At 57.0% G+C, this 23,784-nt stretch overlaps 1 protein-coding gene across 1 annotated transcript in view; it reads left to right on the top strand.

Annotated features, from left to right (window-relative positions):
• The first annotated feature begins 9,030 nt into the window (after nt 1-9,030).
• Nucleotides 9,031-23,784, top strand: part of LOC143171641 (scavenger receptor cysteine-rich type 1 protein M130-like) — a 107,988-nt gene continuing 93,234 nt past the window's right edge. Inside the window, exons 1-3 of the mRNA XM_076360685.1 lie at nt 9,031-9,076; nt 9,163-9,477; nt 10,133-10,447. Of these exons, the coding sequence (XP_076216800.1) occupies nt 9,031-9,076; nt 9,163-9,477; nt 10,133-10,447 (676 nt within the window). The remainder of the gene's footprint in view (nt 9,077-9,162; nt 9,478-10,132; nt 10,448-23,784) is intronic.

The following is a 23,784-nucleotide window of genomic DNA, read 5'->3' as shown; positions in this document are numbered from 1 at the left end:
TTAAGACAAGGTTTTATGAGAAGATATAAGAAGACACGACAGACTGTGGTGGTCAGGCGCATTTCTCAGCCAGACAAGCACACTGACTGACCATGTTTGACATGTAACTGGCCTCTTTTATACCCTTTGCTGTCTAACCCCTTCTACGTTCCTCCCTCTTGCCCCTTCCCCTGCATGTCCCTCATGGCCTTGCACAGATCTATCGATTCCCCCACCCCTCTCAGACTGGGGTCCCTCTGATTCACAACGTTATCAGTTGAAAAGTCCAGCTGATCCTCTTGGAAGTGGTGCCTGTAAATCCTTGATGGCCCATCAATCACTGTGACTGGCTAGGTTCCTTCCTTGTATGGACTCCATATTTGTTTTGTCAAGGCTGTGTCTCATTGTATTTTGCTTCTGGAGTCCCTTTTTTCCCCTGAGTTTCCCAATTAACCAGGTCCCTGGTCAGATAAACTTGCTGGAATAAACCCTCTCACCCTCTCACATGCCGTCACCGGTTTGTGTGACTGACCAGCTTTGGTTCCCATCCCTGCCTCCCTTACCATTTGCCGGTCAGGTTTGTGTCCCTGTAAGTTCTTGTTTATGGCTTCCTCCTTTTCTCATTGTTTTATTATCCCTTCCTTCATTGAAACAGGTCCTTGACGAGATACCCTTAAAGGAGCAGCCATTCTCCTTCCACACACCCGTACACAGATGAGAGTAAGACACGCTTTGGCTGGATGTCATGAACGAGAGTAAAATATTGAACATGCTAGCGCATGTGTAGACACTCACACACACACAGAGCGAGGGGTCCTTTTGTGACGGTTTCAGACGGTGACCACAGGTGGTGCTGGGACAGCTGCAGGTTCCCCAGGAGGCGAAGCTCAGACAAACTGCCCCGAGAGCTCAAACAGGGCCAGTGTTTTATGTCGGTTTAATTACCCATATGTTTTGCGAGACAGTCACTCGCGTGGTCTGGAGACCTGAGGAAACTGGAGGCTTCCACAGCTCTGGAGGCCCAGCTCTGGCTGGGGTGTTTGTACCTCCCCACGTGCCTCCCCCGTGCGTGTTGGCATCCCTGCCCTGGCACACGCCAGGAGCACCAGCACCACTGCTACGGGAGACATGCCCCGACACGTGCCCCACCCACCAGCTTCTGGTGGAAGTCCCGCCCCCTCCCAGCAGCTGCAGGGGCCATTTGCCCTGGACATTGCTCTCCTCTACCGGTCATGTGCTCTGCTGTGATTGGCTGGCAGGTTTACCCGGAAGTGCATCAGAAGGCCCTTCCCCTACAAACACAGGGGCCGCCATTTTGGTTTGGCCACAATGTTATGACACGGTGCCGCCATTCCATGGCAGTGAGCTGCCATTTTGTTAAAGATCATACTGCTCTGTGATTGGCTAATGGCCATTTCTTGACACTGTCATACCTACGAGCGCTCCGGCAGCCCCGTGATTGGCTGGCAGGACTGGCCGCCTGTTCTGGTGTCCCCAGGGGCACGTCACAAAGGGCCTGTCATTACATAAAGGGCAGCTGCCATTTCTGACATCCTCATTCCCCATGTGTTTTCATCCTGCATTGTGATTGGCTGGCAGCCATTTCTAGATACTGTCATACGGATGTGTTCTCTGGTAGCCCTGTGATTGGCTGCCTGCCTCCCTTGGACCAGGAAGTGCTGAGAGATACAAATATATACATTTATATGCAATATATACATATATAGAAATATACCTATAAAAGGGAGTGTCTAATTATTTTAAAAAATGTATTTATTTAAGAATAGTTACGTTATTTTTATAGATAGACTTCTATATGTGTGTATATGTGTATACATTTACATATATATGAACAAGTATAAAGCTATAGAAGTTAAATTAATATAGCCACAAAAGCATAGGTATGAAATGGATAAAACCTTCTTTAATAAGAGCTAATGGAGTGAACAATTCTAGTTTGAACGTGAATAGAAACAAAAGGAAAAGGCCAGACCTGATCGCATGTTTCAAAAAACTCCAGATGACTGAGTGAAGGGAGAAGTCAGGAGTGGGCTGGGACTTGCCCAGGTCCACCTGAGCCACACCAGCCACACCCAGTACACGGTGTTTATGTCATGCCAAAGGGCAGGGAAAGGGGTGGTGGTGGCTGATGACAATGCATTGAATACTACAGGACCTGGGCAGGATGCAAATGGTATGGAATAAGGGGTGGAGATTGTCCTGGGTCTGGCTGGGCTGGAGTACATTTGCCTGATAGCAGCCCTTACGGTGCTGTGCTTTGCGCTGGTGGCTGGTGTTGATAACGCACTGATGTTGTGGCTATTGCTGATGAGTGCTGGCATAATGTCAAGGCCTTCTCTGTTTCTCATTCTGACCCCACAGTGAGGAGGCTGGGGATGGGCGAGAGCCTGGGAGGGGACAAAGTCAGGACAGCTGACCCAAACGGACCAAAGAGATATTCCATGCCATATGGCGTCTTGTTCAGCACTAAAACTGGCAGGGGAGTTTCTCCAAAGTAGCCATTGCTTGGAGACTGGCTGGGATCTTTCTGCTGGTGTGAGTGATTGCTTCTCCATCCCGTGTTTCCTTCCTTTTTTTATTTTTCACCATTTCTTAAAGTGTCATTATCTTGACCCATGAGTTTTTCTCTCATTTTGCCCTTCCAGTTGTCTCCCCCATCCTCCTGGGGGGGGAGTGAGCAAGCGATTGGATGAGGTCACTTGTTCCCTTGTACCTCATAGGTGAGGAGATAGCAAATAGGTGGATATGTGGTGATCAGGTCACTGGTGCCTGAGTAGCTGATAGGCAAGAGGGAGACACAGAGCTTTGGCATGTACTTGTGATGTCACTCTTGGCTGAGTAGCTGATAGGCCAGGACCAGGTATAGGTGCTTGTGAGGTCACTGGAGCCTGAGTACGTCAATGGCAAGTACATGGCAAATGGACAGATACCTACTTGTGAGGTTACTCTGGGTTGAATATCTGATAGGCCAGGAACAGGCCTATGGATTGTGTAGGCACTTCTGAGGTCACTGGTGCCTGAGTAGATGATAGGCCAGGAGCTGGCATATTACTTGTGAATGTCTTTGTGAGGTCATAGGTGCCTGAGTAGCTGGTAGGCCGGGAGAAACATGTCTTGTGTTGGATATTTTGAGGTCACAGGGGCCTGAGAAGCTGGTAGGCCAGGAGTAAGAACTTGTCTCATGTAGGTGTTTGCAACGTCATTTGTGACTGATTAGCTGATAGGCCAGGACAAGGCCTATGGGTTGTGTAGGTGCTTGTGAAGTCACTGCGGCCCTATTATCTGATAGGCCAGGGGCAGGCCCATGGGTGGTGTAGGTTGAGTTGTGTCACTGGTGCCTGAGTAGCGGATAGGCTAGGAGCAGACCAATAGTTTGTGTAGGTGTTTGTGAGGTCATTGGTGCCTGAATACCTGAGAGGCCAGGAACAGGCACATGGCAGGTTTAGATGCTATGACATCACCTGTGGCTGAGTGGCGCATAGGCCAGGAGTATGCACATGGCTTGTGCACGAATTTGTGATTTCACTGGTGCCTGAGTAGCTTTTAGGCAAAGAGCAGGCATATGGCTTGTGTGGGTGCTTCCGATGTCATCAAAATAATATTTAGGCCCCATCCAAATACGACTTTTTGGAAGAACCATGGTCAGCAGAAGCCCATACGCAGCACACCTGCACGTGTGACAGTGTAACTCATGAGTACACAGCAGCAGAAGTAGAAGGGTGTGAGGTCATATAACGCATAGCACCCCGTGGCTGTGGGGCTCGGTGCAGAGCAGCCGTGTGCATCAGAGGAGCATCATGGGGGATGGGAGCTGCCTGGCCCGTGTCTGCAAGGCTGAAGGAGCAGCCCCTGCAGCCCTGGCTGGAGCAGTTGGGGTGGGGGTGGCTCAGGGGCACCGCAGGGATGTGCCAGGGCACGGTGCCAGGAGGAAACCACAGACTTCCTGCATGGGCGCTGCGGGGGGAGCATGGCGAGGGCTGCGAGGCCACATGGGCTGTGGTTTGTGCACCTGCAGGCTCCAGCTCCCAGTCTGCCTGTGGGGAATAACGGCCCCTTGGTGACAGGCTGAGAGTCAGGGACATGTCTGAGCCTCTGGGCTGCATGTCTGCTGCCAGGGCAGGGACATGTCCCAGCTCCAGCTCCTGCAAGGGACCCACCATGGGGCTTTGCAAGCCAGCACTCCTGGGATGGAGCTCTTGTCCAGGCCAAGGACCTTTGCCAGCTGCTGTTGCCAGCACAGCAGGGTCTGTAGGAGGGGCAGGGGCTGTTTCCTTCCCATCCTCACACAGACCTTGGTGCAGTCCCAGCCCTGTGGTTCCTGTAGCATGGGGATGGCTGGTCACTTGCCTCTTGGGCTCTTGGATGAGCCCAACGTAGGAGATGCTCAGTGCCCCTGGTCCCCACAGCGAGATGCAAGGGGTGACAGATCCATTCCCCGCCCCCCCCACAGCCCTGTCCTGTGATGATTCCCCACCGCAGTGGCCGTGACACCCGAAGCAGAGCCATCCCTCATATATGGTCATGAACGGCGCTGGAGAAGTTCATTGGAGGGCTGGGCTGTGTCGGAGGGGAGATAGCTCCTGATCATGTCTAAAAAGGTGCTGCTGCTTCGATTGGCTCCTCCTGCAGCTGGGTCGGCATCTGCAGAGATATATTACCCTCCCACCGCTGTTGTCCCCGTGAGTCCCCCGGAGCCGTGAGAGGGAGTGGGGTGCAGCAGGGCTGTGCCAGCAGGGCAGGAGGCTCAGGATGGGCACAGAGGGACTCCAGTTCCCTCAGGTGATGTGGCTGCTCCTCTGGGTGCAGCTGTGCAGGGGTAAGTGCCGGTTCCCTTGTCCCACAGCCCAGGGCCAGTGAGTACCAGCGAGGTCATCGGGATACTTCTGAGAACGGGTTTCTTTGCAGGTGCCACTGAGATGAGGGGCAGAAGGTACTCAAGTCAATTGAACTTCTGCCCTTCCCTGTGGCTCTCTGGGTGGGAGAGGCAGCTGTGGGCCTGAGGGCACAGGGCTGTACAGGGGTTTCTGGGATGGTGAGGAGACGGTGCTCTGTGCAGCGCCAGCCACGGTGTGCAGGTGGGCATGGGCAGGAGGTTGTTGAGGTGGGAGGAGGTGCTGCAGGCTGTGGGGTGGTGAATGGCACAGCAGGTCTGCTGCTGGGCACCCCCAGCTCTTTGCAGCCCATGGGGAGAAAAGGGACCCCCACACTGCCCCGGGGACAGCCCAGAAGGAGGAGGGCTCCCACTCCAGTGCCTGTGACTCAGCCTGGGCAGGGGGGACCTCCAGACCTGCAGTTTGGGGCTCAGCGCCCTTCTGATGGGTCCCGTGTTGATGTTTGAAGGGGCTGCGGTGGTGAGGCTGGAGGATGGTGGTGGACGCTGTGCTGGAAGAGTGGAGGTGAAACACCAGGGCCAGTGGGGGACCGTGTGTGATGACTCCTGGGACATGACCGATGCTGCAGTGGTTTGTAAGCAGCTGGGCTGTGGGTCTGCTGTTAAAGCTCCTCAGTATGGACACTTTGGGCCAGGATCTGGCCCCATTTGGATGGATGAAGTTGGCTGTCGTGGCACCGAGTCTGCCCTGTCTGACTGTACACACAATGGATGGGGTCAAAACGACTGTGGTCACAATGAGGATGCTGGAGTGACGTGTTCAGGTAAGGGACCAGCCCATTCCTCACCTTTGTGGCCGGGATAGGGGAAGGGACCTGGCTGTGCCCTCAGGGAAACAAGGGGGTACTAGAGGAGGGCCCAGTGTGGCCGGTCACACTGCTGAGCTGGGACTTTCATTCCTGGTTTCCCCGGTCCCTGAGGAAAGCCCAGTGGGAACCTGTCCCTGCCTGACCCCCGATGTGGCTCAGCCCACCCTCAATCGGTGCCTGGGGCTGGAAGATGAATGCCCACCCTGCCCCGCAGTCTCTGTTAGTTCCCAACTTTCTCCTTCTGTTCACGCAGGAGCTATCTGGCAGCACGGAGGACCAGGTCCCCCCATGGCAGAGGCACTGAGAGCAGCTCATGTGGCCACCCACAGCCGAAGGGAAGGGCCCAAGGTGGCCAGGGACTGTTGGGTTGTGTTCCCTGGCAGACATGAGTCCCCCCAAAGCAGAGGGGCTGCTCACAGGGGAGGAGCACTGGGCTTGGGCAGAAGAGCAGGGTGGCGTGGCCACCCCGTTCTTCTTCCAGGGTCACCCCATGAGAGCCAGCTCACAGGGAAACAACCCTGTGCAGGCAGTGCTGACCTGCTGCCCAGCCTCTCCTGTCGGCCCCAGCCGCTGTCTGCCCTGTGCCACGAGGGATTTGCTAGCACTTTCTGGCTCTCCTTGGTGCCTGTCCTTGCCTTGGGAGCTTGTGTCAGTCCAGGGCTGCTCCTCTGCCTACTCTCCTGCCTTCTGCCCAGCTGTTGGCTGGGGCTGTGCATGCCTGGCCGTGTACTTCTGGCCCTGGCTGAGGACCCCTCCCCGGGTGGGTGTTGGAGCTTGGGGCTGGTGGAGACAGCAACCGCAGGTACACTCATAGAGTGTGTACCCTCTGGGAATGAGGTGCATTTCTGGTAGCTCCCAGGGGTTCCTCAGCCTGGCACTGAGCTCGGCAGGCAGAGCAGGCTGCAGCAGCCAACAGTGCCTGGGCCAATCTCCCTGGGCTCAAGTGCTCCAAGCGCTGCAAGTGCCTAGGGCTCGTGCCAGGCATCCCAGGGTCTCCAGGACAGCAGCAGTTTTTCTAAGCAGTATCTGTGGCTGTGGGTTTGGAAGAAAAGCCAGCCCATGAGTGCTGTGCTGATGTCTGAGGAGCGGCAGGCAGTCCCTGATGTGTTTGTGCCATCAGCACCCACTGGGAGCTGCTGGGGTGCTTGTGGGACTCTTTGCCCGTGGCCTCCTTGGAGATTAGGTGGGATGCGGTCAGGTAACGGACAGAGGGCTCTGGGAACTTGCAGGGGTCTTTGATTGCTCCAGGATTTGTCCGGCTGGTTGGAGGGAACAGCCCCTGCTCAGGACGCGTGGAGATCCATGATGGAACCCAGTGGAAAACGGTCTGTGACTCAGACTTTGGTCCCAAAGCCGCCGACGTGGTCTGCAGGGAGTTCCAGTGTGGCGCAGCCCTGTCCGTCCCCGGAGCAGCTCACTTTGGAGAAGGTGTCGGTCCCATGTGGGACAGAGAGCTGCAGTGTGCGGGGAATGAATCCTTCCTTGCGTTCTGCCCCAGGGGGTCCCCCAGAGACCAGCCCTGCACCCACACGGACGCCGCTGGTGTCACCTGCACACGTAAGGACTCCTGTTGGGGTGTTAAATGCCAGGGGGTGTGCTGGGGACAGGGGAGCAGGGCAGGGACTGTGCCGTGCCAGGTGTGAGGACAGCAGGGGTGATGTGGTTGTCTGCAGCCCTAAAATCATGCAGAAGGAGGAGGATGGCAGGCTCTCGTCCATTTGGCCTCTCCTCTAGCTCCTGAGGGAGCGAGAGCACAAGTCCGCCATCTCTCATCCTTCTCTTTCCCGGAGTTCACAGGGTTCCGGCTGGTGAACGGCAGCACGGCATGTGAGGGGAGGGTGGAGGTCCATGTGCTGGGGACCTGGGGCTCTCTCTGTGCCTCCCGCTGGGATCTCTCGGATGCCCACGTTCTCTGTCGTCACCTCGACTGTGGGTTTGCTGAGTCCATTCCCAGAGGAGGGCATTTTGGGAGAGGAACCGGCCCTGTCTGGAAAGACTCATTCCACTGTGATGGGACAGAAGCTCACCTGGGACAGTGCCCAGTGACTGCCTTGGGGGCCTCACCATGCTCCCATGAGAACAGCGCTGCTGTCATTTGCTCAGGTGAGTGCTGGGAAAACACAGGATTAACTTCATTTTCCCCTGGCATGAGAGAGAAATCCAAAGCAGGGGACCCCATTGCAGTGCCAGGCTGCATTTCTCCCTGGAGAAACCCTGGCTTCACCAGAAGCGATCTGGAGGGCTTTGCCTGCTCGGACCAACTGCTCTGCTGTGGGAGAGCTGAGGACTGAACAGGAGCAGTCGTCTCTGCCCCCCGGGTCAGCAGCTCAGGCTCCGGGGCCACTACTAGGCCTGGGCTCCTTTGAACTCCCACTGTGGGATGGGCCCGGGGCAGCGCTGCGGGGATCATCGCCAACCCCCTGGCTGCAGACAGCCCTGTTCCAGCCACAGAGAGATACCCTCAGAGCCTGAACTCACCATCACAGGGGCTGCCTGGGTGCCCCCGGCAGCAGCGGCAGACCAGGGGGGTGAGCTGCAGAGTGGGGCTGGGCTTTGCCCTGCCTTCTGGTCAGTGCAAGCCCCAAACTCATCCTGTTTGCTCAGAGAGGCCCCCCTCGCTCTGCTCCCTGCCAGGGACACAGGCTCCCAGTCCCCCATTCCCAGGGACGTAGATGGGCAGAGATGTGTGGGCTGTGCCTGGTGTCTCAGCAGTGCCAGTGCTGAGGCTGGGCAAAGCCTGTCCTGGTGCTGCCCATCCCCAGGCCACTGCTGGCCATTGCTGCCTCCTGCGGAAGCTGCCCCAACTGCATTGGCAGGGACGTGCTGTGTGTCTCTGGCCCGCCAACAGCAAAGCTGGCGTCTGGCTCAGGAAGGCTCAGGGACTGGGCAACCAGCCCCATGGAGCCCTGGCCCAGGAGCTCCCGCAGAGGGCTGGGGACAGGCAGGCAGAGCTTCAAGGCCCTGAAAGGGTGCCAGAGCCTGGAGACGTGCCGCAGGCTGCTTGCCTCCCTGGTGCCACCAAGGGCTGGGGCATGGCTGCTCTCCCCAGGCCCAGCTGGCTCCGCGTCCTTGCGGCTGGTGCTTGGAGGGAGTCGGTGCGACGGACGAGTAGAGATCTTCCAGCACGGGACATGGGGCAGGGTCCTGGATGACCACTGGGACATGCGGGAGGCCAGCGTGGTGTGCCGGCAGCTGCGGTGCGGAGAGGCAGAGACAGCTTACAACCCCCCGAAGCCTCAGAGAGGGACAGGTCCTGTGGGGCTGCGAGGGGTCAGGTGTGCAGGGCACGAGGCCAACCTGACCCTCTGCAACACCTCCCTGCCCGAGAGCATGCTGGCAGCAGGGATTGCAGAGGACGTGGGGGTCGTTTGCCGGGGTAAGTGGCACTGCACAGGCCCCCCCCAGGCTCTGGGCTGGGTGGGCACCGCCCCTAATGACAGCTGGGGTTTCTTCCCACTGCAGGGAGCCGGCAGGTCCGGCTGGTGAACGGGCCTGGGCGCTGCGCTGGGAGAGTGGAGATCTACTACCAGGGCAGCTGGGGGACCATCTGCGATGACAGCTGGGACCTGCCCGATGCCACTGTTGTTTGCCACCAGCTGGGCTGCGGAGGGGCGGTGAAGGCGGTTGGCTCCGCTCAGTTAGGAGAAGGCTCTGGGCAGATCTGGCTGGATGCCGTGAACTGCTCTGGGGCCGAAGCTGCTCTCTGGGACTGCCCAGCAGGGTCCTGGGGGCAGCATGACTGTGGGCACAAAGAGGACGCAGGAGTCGTCTGCTCAGGTCTGTGCCGGGAGCTGTGGTGGGAGCCCAGTGCCCAGGGAGGCTGGGACGAGGGGACAGGCGGCAACGACCGAGGCTGTCCCTGGCTGCCTCTGAGACTCTGCCTGAGCCTGTCCTGGGGACACACATGCACAAACCCCCTCAGTCCCACTAGAGGTCCCTTGTAAGCTGTGCTGTCCCCAAGGGTTAGTGGGGAGGGCATGGGTGTCTGTCCGTCTGGGACTTCTCTCTGCCCCCTGGCAAAAGGGTGATTTGCTGGCCGTGCCTCTGCCTGGCTGAGGGCCTGGGGGGTGAAGAGGCTTCTCTGCTCCCATAGCCCCAGGCCCCAGTGCCTGGGGAGGCTGGGATGAGGGGAGAGATGGCAATGGCCGAGGCTGTCCCTGGCTGCCTCTCAGCCCCTGCCCAAGCCCGTCCCGGGGGTGCCAATGCATGGGTCTCCTCAGTCCCACCAGGGTTCCCCGGTGAGCTCAGCTGTCCCTGAGGGTGAGCGGGGAGGGCAGGGTTGTCTGTCCATCCGGGACTTTTCTCTGTCCATGTGTGCAAGGGGGACTTGCTGGACGTGCCTTTGCCTGGCTGAGGGCCTGGGGGGTGCAGGGGTGTCCCTGCTCCCACAGCCCCAGACCAGCATGTTCCCCTTTGGCCACTTTCCTCCCAGAGTTCGTGGACCTGAGGCTGGAGAACAGCGATGGCTGCTCCGGGCGCCTGCAGGTTTTCTATAACGGGACGTGGGGGAGTGTTTGCTCCAACTTAATGACTCCCGAAACAGTGTCGCTGGCATGCAAGGAGCTGGGCTGCGGGGATGGAGGGTTCCTGGAAACACGCCTGCCCTATGGTAGGGTGTCTGGCCCCGCCTGGCTGGATCGTGTGGAGTGTGGGGAGAGAAACAGCTCCTTCTGGCAGTGTCCCTCCGCTCCCTGGGACCCACAGTCGTGCGATGACCTGCAAGATGAGACCCACATCACCTGCAATGGTAATTCTGAGCTACCCGGGCTCCAGCATCCCCCCAGCTCCTGCTCCCTGCTGGGCACAGTCAAGTACAGAGACAAGGCCCACAGGGGCTTTGACCTTACGTGCCAGACCCTGCTGCTTCTGGTGGCACAAATGGGACTTCAGCTCTCAGAGCCCCACACATTCACCAGCAGTTGCCAGCCGGGCTCCCAGCAGTGCCCGGGGGAGGCAGAGGTGTCTCCAGGCAAGGTCTCAGGAGAGACCAGCCAGCGCTCCGAGGAGCGTCCCCTCCATGGACACCCTCCTGCTTTTCTGTGAACCAGGGTCCCTTTGGGGCTGAGCAGTCAGGGTCCCCCACATTGCTGTGTGTGTCCCCTGAATGACCAGGGTTCAGCTGCTGCCGTGAGCGAGGCAGCACGGGGAGGTGTGAGCAGAGCTCTGCCCCACCCTCTGCTGCATGACTCCCCTGCAGCAGCCCCTTCACGCCAGCTTTTCCTTCTGCAGGGAGACGGTCAGAAACGCCCCCAGCCCTGGGGACTGTGTGCCCAAACTCCACAAGCTGCACAGGTAGCTGCTCCTCTGCATGCCCCTCTCACCTGGCAGGGCTCTGCCTGCTGTCCCGGTGCCCTGGAAGGTCTCTGCCTTCTCCAGACAGGGAGAAGATTCGTGCCGTTGGAGGCGAGAATGGGTGCTTGGGCAGAGTGGAGGTCTGGCACCGCGGCTCCTGGGGGACGGTGTGCGATGACTCCTGGGACATGCAGGATGCCGAGGTGGCATGCAGGCAGCTGGGCTGTGGCCCTGCAGTGTCTGCCCTGGACAAGGCTGCATTTGGGGAGGGGACGGGTCCCATCTGGCTGGAGCAGGTGGAGTGCCGGGGGACAGAGCCATCTCTGCAGGACTGCTGGGCTCGTCCTGGGGACAGCGGTGCCTGCCGGCACAAGGAGGATGCTGCCGTGAACTGCTCAGGTGAGTGGCAGGGCTGGGACTCCTCACGGGGGTATTGGCAAGCAGCCACGGAAGGCGTTCTTCCTTGCTGGGTCCCATCATGGCTCCAGAGCTCCTGAGAGCAAGGCTGTCCCTGCAGAACATGGGAGCCTGTTCCCAAGTGGGCAGCTGCTTCTGTGGGGCTGGATGTCCTCCGTCTTCTACCCAGCAGGGCTCTGCAGGCCCCAGGGGCATCTTCCAGCGTGCTTGTGCTATCCTACCCGTGTCCCAGAGCAGGGCCCTGGGCTCTGTTCCAGCCACCCTGAGCAGCCCTGCAGGAGGGGCAATTTGTGTGGGATGTGTCAGGGATGTCTAAAAGCACACGCATGCATTCACACACATATAAACACACACACACACACACACACGGCATGTCAGAGAGGAGGCTCCCTGGTAGCTGCATGCCCACTCTCTCAGCCCAGTCTCCTTCTCTTCCTCTGCAGCTGCACCCAGGACGGCAGCACCAACCCCCCGAACAGGTAACCTGTCCTCCCTGGCTGCGCTGGGTCTTCTTGAGGTCAGGCTGTGACCCGCAGCCGGAGGGAAGGGCCTTCTTGTCGGGGTGTGAAGCTCCCGAAAGGAGGCACCGGGGTAGCGGTGGAGGGGGTTGGATAGGGCTGTCATTTACTCAGTAGGGTGGGAGCTTCCCCATCACTCACCCCCTGGGGCCCCTTACCCCCGGTGTAATGGGGGTCAGGACTGGGGTGTCCTGGCCCCACACCTCTCCCAGGTCTGGTGCTGCCCTTTCTGTGTTCCTGCCCATGCAGATCCCACTCGGGGCCGTCCGACCAGCAGCAGGAGTGTCTCATTGCCCGTCATCATCTGCATCATCCTGGGAGCCCTCCTCTGCCTGCTCCTGGCCCTCCTGGCCGGGCAAGTGCGAAGCGCCAGGGCTGGGCGCAGAGGTGGGTCTGTCCCCCATGGTCCCAGGGGAAGATGCCTCCTGGCAAGGCCAGGGGTGCTGTGGGGTGTCAGTGAGTGGTACAGGCAGAGCTGGGGGGACAAGAGTGTGTGCTGCCTGCATTCCCATGTGCTGCCCCATTGATTGCCTGACCATGGGCCACCAGCAGCAAGGGGTAGAGAGAGTCAGGACACAGGGAGGAGTTAGGGATGAGGCAAGGAAACAAATGGCTGAGCTGGGCTGGGACAGATGGGAGCAGAGGGGAAACAGCTGAGGACCTGCCACTGGCAGCACTCTGGGCAGTGCTGGAGTGGGCTCTGGGTCAGGGGAGATGCCAGGAAGAACGTGGGGCAGCAGGGTCCATACTCGTGGTTTCAGACCCCCAGGCTGTTCCTCTGCCCAACCCTGACCTCCCCATGGCAGGGCACGTGCCATGCTCTGGATCCATGGGGCAGAGAGGGGGAAGCTCCAGGGGGAGAGGAAAAGCAGGAGCTGCTCCAAGCTCAGCACCAGGGACCTGACCCAGGGGCCAGAGGGGCAGAAGGTCTGTCTCTGAAGGGACGGTGCAAGGGTGTCACTGCCCCAGATCATCTCCATGGAGACATTGCCCTCACTGAGGAAGTGGCAGCGGTGACCGAACAGCGCAGCGGGTCTGTGTTGTGGGGACAGCCCTGGGCTGGCCCAGGGGAACAGGGCTGGGGGAACAGAGCAGGATTCTGTCCCCTCTTTGCCTGTCCCTGAGCCAGCCCTGCCTCTATCCGCAGGCTCCGAGCGCGCTTGGGAGCCCTTCCCTGAGGCCGTGTATGAGGAGATCGGTTACAGCCCAGCGTGGGAGAAGCAGGCAAGGTTCAGTCAGTCAGGTAGGTGTGGGTCCCTCATGGGGGGGCACATGTGCAGAACTCTTTCCCCTGGCCCTCACCCGGGGCTGACCCACTGCAACCCCCTGGCCCATGGAGTTGGGGTCTGTGGGTTCTGTGGGGAGAGCAGCCAGGTCCTGGGCCTGGGAGAGAAGCTTCCTCCCCACCAGCTCTGCCCATCCCAGCCGGGGACAGCCCCTCTCTGCCTGTCCCTGCACCCCTATGTGACACCTGAGGGGTGAGGGAAGGGGCTGTCCCCAGGCATCTCTGGGAGGCCCTTTGAGACAGGGTTGATCCCAGGGGAGCAGGGTGAGTCCTGAGCCCTCCTCCCCACTCAGCCCTGGCTCCGTGGGTCCCCCGTCCCCAGCAGCACTGACCACAAGCCAGGTGAGCACAGCGCACTCCCATAACACCCACTGTGCCTCTCTCCAGGCTCCGATTCAGAGGGGTCCCTGACCAAGCTGCAGCCCTACCCCAGGGACAGCGAGGAGGAGGAGGGTCCACGTTCAGCACCAGGTAACAGGGGCAGGAAGGGGTTGATGTCCTGTCCCTGCAGACATGTGATGGACAGCAATGTCACTGAGTGTCACCGTCAGAGCTGGGGAGCACACTGGGTGTGTCCTGTGGTGCTGCCAACACCGGTGTCTGAGCCCCATGTCCCTGCGCATCCTCCCATCCTCTGCTCTGCAGGGTGTATCTTCTCACTCTCACCAGCTCCCCTCTCCTTTCAGATGTCCCTGTCCTGCTCGGAGGAGACCCAGCAGATGGCTATGATGATGCCAGGGAGGTTTCTGACCCTGGGGAGGATCCTTCCCCTGGGCAGGGAGACTGGGAAATGCCCAGGGCGCCAGAGGAGGGAGCAGGACCCGGGGATGCTCCCGGAGGTGAGAGGGAAAGATAGCGCTACCGGTTCCTGGGGTGCCATCCCTGGTGCTGGATGAATCGCTGCTGTACTGAGAGCCCAGCCTCCTGGGATGGGGGAACCTGCCCTGGGAATTTTTCCTTGCGGGGACCAGGGGGTGGGAGAGAGACCTGAACATCTCAGGACTAGTGAGGAGACAGGAGTGAGGAGATCTACAGAGCAGGAGAGGCACCCCAAGGGGCGAACGTGCAATGGCCTGCCTTGCTGCTTGCAGGGGCAAACCTGCGCTCCCAGAGAAGTGCTGGGGCCCCTGGAGCTGCGGGAGATGCCTGGTCCCTGTCCCCAGAGAGCATGGGCTATGACGATGCTGAAGAGGTGTCTCTGGCGCATCGCCCTGAGGACACAAAGGTTGCGATACCAGCGGACAGTGCACAACAGTCCCTGATGCCCAGAGCAGGAGAGCCCGTCCCTGCCGTGCAGCTGGGTGCAGCCGGGAGGGAGGAGAGGACTGTGCAGCTGGGAGAGCCGTGAGCACCAGGGAACTGTTTCCCTTTTCCCACGGGCAGCAGAAACAGCTGGGCATGTCCTCTATTTGTATTATGCTGTTTTTACGCTGTGCCTCCATATTTGTTCTTAATAAAAGTCTTTGGGGGTTTGAGCCAGAGCTGGTGCTTGCCTGCCCAGGTGTCGGGGTGTCTCCCTGAGGCTGATCTGGGGGGGGGAGCAGAGCACAAAGACATGGTGGAGGGGAATGGGCACATCTCGGGACAGCAGGCTCAGGGTCAGGCTGTGGGGCTGCGAGAGCCCATGGTTCCAGGGGAATATTCCTGCTGATATTTCCATCCTGCCAGCAAAAGTTTCCAACAAAAATGGCTCTCTGCAAGGTCCCGTGATGCACCCCAGCGGGAACGCCCATCTCCTCACCTCGGGGTTCCCCAGTTGCTCTTTCCCCCAGGACCATGCTGGTCCCACGACAGAGCTGCCATGTTGGGATGAGGCCTGGGTTGTGGCCCCACAGAAGTGAGCCCTAAGGTGGCCGTGGTGCCTTGAACACCCCAGCCAGCCACAGGGGGGATCACGGCCCACGGCTCATCTCCCACAGCGGTTAGGAGGCAGCTGTCCTCCCCACTGCCCTGGCACAGGGTACAGAGCCACTTGCTGGGGAACACGGGCCTGGGATTGCCCCTTCAATGACTCTGCCAGGACTCCAGTCTCCATGGGCTGTTCCTGCTGCCTTGGGGGTCCTTGCAGACCCCGAGCACTTCTATCACAGCCCCAGAGCTGCCTTCCTTCCTGGGCAGGGGCATTAAGGCCCCATGGCAGCCCTGGGAACCCCTCCTCCTGCTGCGCTCCTACCTCCACCCCTGCCCTCCTGCTGCCTCGCCAGGGGTGACAGTGTCGGTTTGTGTCGGGGCAGTACCTGTGTGCAGGTGCAGGGGGGATGGGAGTGGGGGGGGTTGGTGGGGGCACCTTTCCCTCAGCGTTGTGGGAGGCAGATGAGGGAGAGGCCAGGGGGAGGGAGAAAGGATCCCTGTGAGACGTGGACTGGAACCCACAGCTGTCATCCAGCCCCTGGCCTGGAGAAGGGCCTGCCTGGGAGGGTGCTAACGTGGGCACATTTCCATGGCAGAGGGTATTTTGTGTCCCTCCCCTAATGCAGGCACTGCTGGGAGTTGAGCCAGGGTCCCTCTCCCTCGGCTGGGGCGTTCACCTGTCCCAGCTCCCATGGGCAGAGAAACCTTTCACACAGGAGCCGTGTGGGGAGAAGGGTTTGACACTTGGGCAGGAACCTGGAGCCTAAACTGCCCTCCCTGCTCCTGCTGTTGGGTCTCCACAGCCCTCCAGCTCTTCCCCGATGGGCTTCTCTGCTGCAGGCCGGAAGGTGCGTTGGGTGTCCACAGCAGGGCTCCCTGCGGGGAGCAGCCGCAGGTCACTGTAAAGAGCAGGATCTGGCCCTAGAGCAGAAGAGGGGAGGAGGCAGCCGTCACCAACAGCCTCTGCCATGACAGCGTTGGCCCATTCCCTCCTGGGAGCTCCTCCACCCCTGGGGTGACCCTGTGGGGGTCTGGGGGGAGCCCAGGCTCACACACTCCTTTGCCCTGGTCTCTAGAGGTTTCCTGCTGGCAGCCCCTGGCCCCGGAGCCAGCCCCTCCCTCCCCAGCTCTGGGCCCACCTCTCCCTGTGGACATGCAGGGCTGGAGCCTGCCCTGGTGGGAGTTTCCCAGGGGATGGAGGCTGTGTTTGCAGTGCCCATGTGCGTCACCCATCACCTTGGGGGTCTCACCCTAGGAAGGCTACTCTCTCCCATGGCCTTTCCCAGCGTGGGGCAGCAGTGCAGAGGGTTGGGGTCTCACCATCAGGCCCCTCACGTAGGTCCTCAGGATCTGCAGGAGCCTGCACAGATCTGGGGCACAGATGATCCCGCACTGCTGCAGAGAATGAACCCAGCCTGCAGGGCCAGACTGGTCAGGCCCCAAATGCCTTGAAATGGGCTCTTTCTGCTCAGGTGTGCTGCCCCCTCACCCACACCCAGGGCCTGGCTCTCATTTCCCTGAGGAGGAGGAGGAGGAGGCAAACCTCTGCCAGGTGCCAGAGTAAGGGAGAAATACTACACCTGTGGGAGGGCAGAGCTGGTGGGGAGGTGGCATGGGACAGACACTGGGCTTTTCTCCCCTGTCCCTGCCTGGGGTGGCTTGAATCTGCAGGTCAGTGTCCATACTGGCGCCCACCGTCCTGTGTTCAGAAGATATCCCCACAACCCCCCTTCTTCTTTGCTTCATTTTTATACCTTATTTCTCTGAATCTGGGCTCACTGTTCCCAGGGGCTGGGCACCCTGCAGTGAAACATTGGGTCTCACACCCCGTTTTGGTTGCAGAGGTTTTTGTCAGAGGAGCAGCCGAGGCACCATCTCCTTGCCCTCCCCACCTCTGCACAGCTGTGGACAGGCCTGTGCTTCCCTGTTCCCACTGACATGGGGTGGACAGAGCCACCAACCCCCCCAGGAACAAGAGGTGGGTGCCGGCCCCACCAGTCCCACCTCTGCAGAGCTGTGCCTGACCTCAGCAGCTCCGGGTTCCCTGAGCTGCGGCTCTGCTCAAGCCAGTGGTGATGGCAGAGGGAAAAGGACCGGGAGGCAGGGTCAGGGTAAGGAGTGTCGCTCCTCCAGCTCGGACATCCCTATCCATTGGCATAGACAGGTACTTCCCACGTGGTATGGGATCTCCACCTGGAGACAGGACAATCTCACAGCCTTACCCCTGGAGAGCCACCAGGGCAGTGTGGCCCTGGTCCCAAAGGGCACCTGGGCTGGACCAGCACCCTCACACCACCTCTCTCAGTGCAGCCAGGAAGGATTGCCAGCACCCAGTCTGCTGCTGATGTCTATCCCCTCCCTGAGGGCCACCCCTTGCCTCCAAGCAGGGCCCCTGGTTGGTGTGTGGGGTGGATCTGTGGTGCAGGGTAGTGACCTGAGCTCAGGTCCAGCACAGCTGCCTGCCTCTCCTCCAGGAGGGGGCTCAGCAGAGGCAGTGCACACAGCCCTCCTCACTCCTCAGCCAGGCCCTGGGAGGTCAGGGCAGGCCCACAGCACCTGGAGAGGAGCAGTGCCCCAGCTCCAGCACTCACCCACTTGAGGCCAGGGAGTAAGAGCAAAAGCAGCCCTGGAGATGGAAGCCAGGACCTCCCACGTGCAAAGCGGGTCCTCTTCCACTGACCTACACCCCTTTGGCACCTGCCAGCAGCAGGAACACTCTCCTCCCATGACGTGTCTATGAGAAGCACAGCCCTGTTGTCCCCTGTGTGCCTAGGTGTCCTGGTTTTGGCAGGGATAGAGTTAATTTCCTTCCTAGTAGCTGGTACAGTGCTGTGCTTTGGATTTAGGATGAGAACAATGTTGATAACACACCGATGTTTCAGTTGTTGCTAAGTAGTGCTTACACTAGTCAAGGACTTTTCAGCTTCCCATGCTCTACCGACTGAGAAGGCTGGAGGTGCACAAGAAGCTGGGAGGGGGCACAGCCAGGACAGCTGACCCCAACTGGCCAAAGGGCTATTCCATACCATGTGACGTCTTGCTCAGTATATAAACTGGGGGAAAGCTGGCCAGGGGGGCTGCTGCTCGGGGACTGGCTGGGCATCGGTCGGCGGGTGGTGAGCAATTGCGCTGTGCATCACTTGCTGTGTATATTATTATTATTATTATTATTTTTATTATATTGTTGTTATTTTATGTCAATTATTAAACTGTTTTTATCTCAACCCACGAGTTTTCTCACTTCTACTCTTCCAATTCTCTCCCCCATCCCACTGGGGGGGTGGGGGGGCGGGGGAGTGAGCGAGCAGCTGTGTGGTGCTCAGTTGCCGACTGAGGTTAAACCACGCAGTCCTTTTTGGTGCCCAACGTGGGGCTCGAAGTGTTTGAGATAATAACAGATTAACTGGAGCGCATTAAGGAATTTATATCTGTTAACAGTTGCGGGTCACAATGTTGGTTCATCTGTTCTCGATATTGGTTTGTCTAATCCGCATCATGCTCTTTTTTTTGCTGTACGTGTTAGAGATTGGTGTTGGGTTTTGCAGTTTGCTGTGGTCTGTGGTGATTAGTGATGTTTTGCCTGGGAGGTTTGTTATTAAAACACTGACCTTGAGCTTAACCTGGTATTTGAGCTTCGTGCTGAAGCCATTACTGGACTTGGTGTACCACTTCGTGGAGACAATTAGCAATTACAGTCCTTCCTCTGAGAGATTTTTAATGGAGGAAATACAGAATGGCTGCGTCGCTACGTTCTTCTATGACGTTTCTTCCTTCATTACAGTAACTTTTCAGTATCTTGAACATCCTTGGGTAGTTAAGATACTTCTATTGGTATTTCTTGGGAATATTGTTTCGGTTTTGTCTAAACTTAATAAGCAATTTAAGAATATCATCCAGAGATCTGCCCCAAGGCTGGACAGTTATGAGTGGCAGGGTGTGTGGGACAAGATGGGCAAGTACCTAGGCCAATGGGCACCCCCAGTGTTTTGGAACTTCACCCCTGAGCAAGTGCAGAATCCTGAAAAGTTAGTAGAATAGTTGGAAGAAGTATGCTGTCACCCTGGCAACTCCAGAGAGACACAGATCACTGCAACGTGCTGGGGCCTGGCCCATGCCTACCGAGCCCTGTTCAACATTTTTCAGTACCCTCAAGGGGAAGAGAAAGTCTCTGGATCTGACAATAAAACGACAGGCCCTGCTGCCACTCTGACCCCAGCGATGGGCCCTGTGGCCACTCCAACCTGGCAACAGGCCCTGCGGCCACTCCGACCCTGGCGATACGCCCTGCGGCTGAACCAAAGAGCCAATCTGTGCCAGTATCAGTTGCCCCTGTACACAAGAAGAGATCTTGGAAGCGGAAGTCGGCTCGTTTAGTAAGGGAGGAAGAAGAAACTTCTAAAAGGGAGCCAGAGGAAGAAGTGGATGAGGCAGACTACCCTGGAGAAGGGCCATCACAAGAACAGGAGGAGGAGGGCCGGCCACTGCTCGGGGAGGAAGAAGAGGAAGAACTCATAAACGAGGCAGTAACCACCCAATCCCTATCCCTGAGTGAGCTGCGAGATATAGGAAAAGATTTCAGCCATTGTCCAGGTGAGCATATTTTCACCTGGCTGCTCCGATGCTGGGATAATGGGGCCAGTAGCCTGGAATTAGAGGGTAAAGAAGCCAAGCAGCTGGGATCCCTTTCGAGGGAAGGGGGCATTGGCGACTGGAAAAGGGACGCGAGTCCTCAGCCTCTGGAGGCGACTCTTGACAAGTGTGAAGGAAAGGTATCCCTTCAAAGATGATGTTATATGTCGCCCAGGCAAATGGATCACCATGGAAAAGGGTATCCAATTCCTGAGGGAATTAGCTGTGCTGGAGGTGATTTCTGGTGACATGAACAATGGACAGATATCCAAAGATCCAGATGAGGTCAGGTGCACACGACCCATGTGTCGGAAGTTTATAAGGAGCACACCATCGTCATATGCCAATTCATTGGCAGTGATGACCTGGAAAGATGGAGAGGAACAAACAGTGGATGAATTGGCTAGTCAACTCCGGCAATACAAAGAAATCTCTCTTCCTCCCTCGCCTCAGCTGTGGAGAAACTGTCCCGGGAGGACCAGCAACTTGAAGAGGATAGGTCCTACTCCTCACCTGTACGGACCAATATCTCGGCTATTAGGAGTCAGCGTTCTTTTGCTCAAGAGAGAGGATATAAAGGGTACACACCACGGGGCACCCTATGGTTTTTACCTGCGCGACCATGGAGAGGACATGGGGAAGTGGGATGGAAAACCTACCTCAGCCCTAGGGGCACGGGTACGTGAGTTGCAAGGGAAAACAATCACAAAAGGGGGTTCTTCCAGGAAAGTTGCTGCTCCAGTTTCCAGCGGGCAGTTCCCCAGACAGAGTAGAAGGGCCAATCTTACTTCTGATCTTAATGAAGAGACTTCTGACTCGTATTTGCAGGAAATGAGAAATGAATACTGTGATGAGGATTAGAGGGGCCCTGCCTCCAGCCAGGTGGAGGAAAGGGACAACCAGGTTTACTGGACTGTGTGGATTCAGTGGCCTGGCACATCGGACCCACAGGAGTATAAGGCTCTAGTAGACACTGGTGCACAGTGTACCCTAATGCCATCAAGATATATAGGGGCAGAACCCATCTGTATTTCTGGAGTGACAGGGGGATCCCAACAGCTAACTGCATTGGAAGCCGAAGTAAGTCTAAGTGGGAATGGGTGGCAGAAGCACCCCATTGTGACTGGCCCAGAGGCTCCGTGCATCCTTGGCATAGACTACCTCAGGAGAGGGTATTTCAAGGACCCAAAAGGGTACCGGTGGGCTTTTGGTATAGCTGCCTTGGAGATGGAGGAAATTAAACAGCTGTCTACCTTGCCTGGTCTCTCGGAGGACCCTTCTGTTGTGGGGCTGCTGAAAGTCAAAAGACCAACAGGTGCCAATCGCTACCACCACGGTGCACCGGCGGCAACATCGCACCAACCGAGACTCCCTGATTCCCATCCATAAACTGATTTCGTCGACTGGAGAGCCAAGGAGAGATCAGCAAGACTCGCTCACCCTTTAACAGTCCCATATGGCCAGTGCGGAAGTCTAATGGAGAGTGGAGACTAACAGTAGACTATCGTGGCCTGAGCAAAGTCAAGCCGCTGCTGAGTGCTGCCGTGCCGGACATGCTAGAACTTCAATATGAACTGGAGTCAAAGGCAGCCAAGTGGTATGCCACAATTGATAGCGCTAATGCATTTTCCTCAATCCCTTTGGCAGCGGAGTGCAGGCCACAGTTTGCTTTCACTTGGAGGGGCGTCCAGTACACCTGGAGCCGACTGCCCCAGGGATGGAAACACAGCCCCACCATTTGCCATGGCCTGATCCAGACTGCACTAGAACAGGGTGAGGCTCCAGAACACCTGCAAAACATTGATGACATCATGTGGGGCAACACAGCAGGAGAAGTTTTTGAAAAAGGGAAGGAAAAAGTCCAAATCCTGCTGAAGGCCGGTTTGGCCGTAAAACAAAGTAAAGTCAAGGGACCTGCACAGGAGATCCAGTTTTTAGGAATAAAATGGCAAGACGGAGATTGTCACATCCCAAAGGATGTGATCAACAAAATAACAGCCATGTCTCCACCGACTAGAAAAAAGGAAACAGAAGCATTCTTAGGCGTCGTGGGTTTTTGGAGAATGCATATTCCAAATTACAGTCTGATCGTAAACCCTCTCTATCAAGTGACCCAGAAGAAGAACGGTTTCAAACGGGGCCCTGAGCAACGACAAGCCTTTGAACACATTAAACAGGAGATAGTTCATGCAGTAGCCCTTGGGCCAGCCCGGGCAGGACAAGATGTAAAAAATACGCTCTCTCTCTAGACTGACCCATGGATGGTGGCAAATGCCCTGTGGGGGTGGTTGCAGCAATGGAAGCAGAGCAACTGGCAGCGCAGAGGCAAACCCATCTGGGCTGCCGCATTGTGGCAAGATACTGCTGCCCAGGTGGAGAACCTGGTTGTAAAAGTCCATCACGTAGATGCTCGCGTACCCAAGAGTCGGGCCACCGAAGAACATCAAAACAACCAGCAGGGGGATCAGGCTGCTAAGTTTGAAGTGGCTCAGGTGGATCTGGACTGGCAACATAAGGGTGAATTATTTATAGCTCGGTGGGCCCATGACACCTCAGGTCATCAAGGAAGAGATGCAACATGCAGATGGGCTCGTGATCGAGGGGTGGACTTGACCATGGACATTATTGCGCAGGTTATCCATGAATGCAAAACATGCACTGCAATCAAGCAAGCCAAGCGGTTAAAGCCTCTTTGGTATGGAGGACGATGGTTGAAATATAAATATGGGGAGGCCTGGCAGATTGATTATATCACACTCCCACAAACCCACCAAGGCAAGCGCCACGTGCTTATAATGGTGGAGGCAACCACCGGATGGCTGGAAACATATCCCATGCCCCATGCCACTGCCCGGAACACTATCCTGGGCCTTGAAAAGCAAGTCCTATGGCGACATGGCACCCCAGAAAGAATTGAGTCAGACAACGGGACTCATTTCCGAAACAACCTCATAGACACCTGGGCCAAAGAGCACGGCATGGAGTGGGTGTATCACATCCCCTGTCATGCACCAGCCTCTGGGAAAATTGAACGATACAATGGACTGTTAAAGACTACGCTGAGAGCAATGGGTGGCGGGACATTCAAACATTGGGATACGCATTTAGCAAAGGCCACCTGGTTAGTCAACACTCGGGGATCTGCCAGCTGAGCTGGCCCTGCCCAGTCAGAACTTTTACGTACTGTAGATGGGAATAAAGTCCCTGTAGTGCACATAAAAAATATGCTGGGGAAGACAGTTTGGGTTATTCCTGCCTTGGGCAGAGGCAAACCCATCCGTGGGATTGCTTTTGCTCAAGGACCTGGGTGCACTTGGTGGGTGATGCGGGAGGATGGGGAAGTCCGATGTGTACCTCCAGGGGATTTGATTTTGGGTGAGAATAGCCAATGATCTGAATTATCTGATGTTAAGTACAAATTATAGTTATAATAGTTATACTAATAATACACAGATATACTAATAATACTAATAATATTATATGCCATACTAATGTTATTACAATAAGAATCACCCAGACTAATGAAGAATAACTTCAGTGAAACCGAGCAAAGCACAGTGATGACGGTACCAGAACTGACTTCAACATGAAACAATCCAACACCACATACCATCTCCATTTTTCCTGCCCTGAAAGATTATTATGACAGATGGAGCCCGAAGTCATGGACTAAATGAACTCACCGAACGTTTTAGAGGGATGGCCCACAGACTAAGGGAATGATATCTCTGTGTGTGTGTGTGTGTATATATATAGATTAAAAAAAAAAAAGGGGGGGTGGTGATTAATGAAAATGTACTGGAAAGTATGAGACTTGAGCATGACGCAGATGGTATAGAATAAGGGGTGGATATTGTCCTGGTTTCGGCAGGGATAGAGTTAATTTCCTTCCTAGTAGCTGGTACAGCGTTTTGGATTTAGGATGAGAACAAAGTTGATAACGCACCAATGTTTTAGTTGTTGCTAGGTAATGCTTACACTAGTCAAGGCCTTTTCAGCTTCCCATGTTCTACCGACTGAGAAGGCTGGAGGTGCACAAGAAGCTGGGAGGGGGCACAGCCAAACTGGCCAAAGGGACATTCCATACCATGT

The sequence above is a fragment of the Aptenodytes patagonicus genome, chromosome 29 (genome assembly GCF_965638725.1).
Source record: "Aptenodytes patagonicus chromosome 29, bAptPat1.pri.cur, whole genome shotgun sequence".
Lineage (NCBI taxonomy): Eukaryota > Metazoa > Chordata > Aves > Sphenisciformes > Spheniscidae > Aptenodytes > Aptenodytes patagonicus.
Note: the sequence above shows the minus strand (reverse complement) of the source record. Positions and strands in the feature narration are given on the sequence as shown.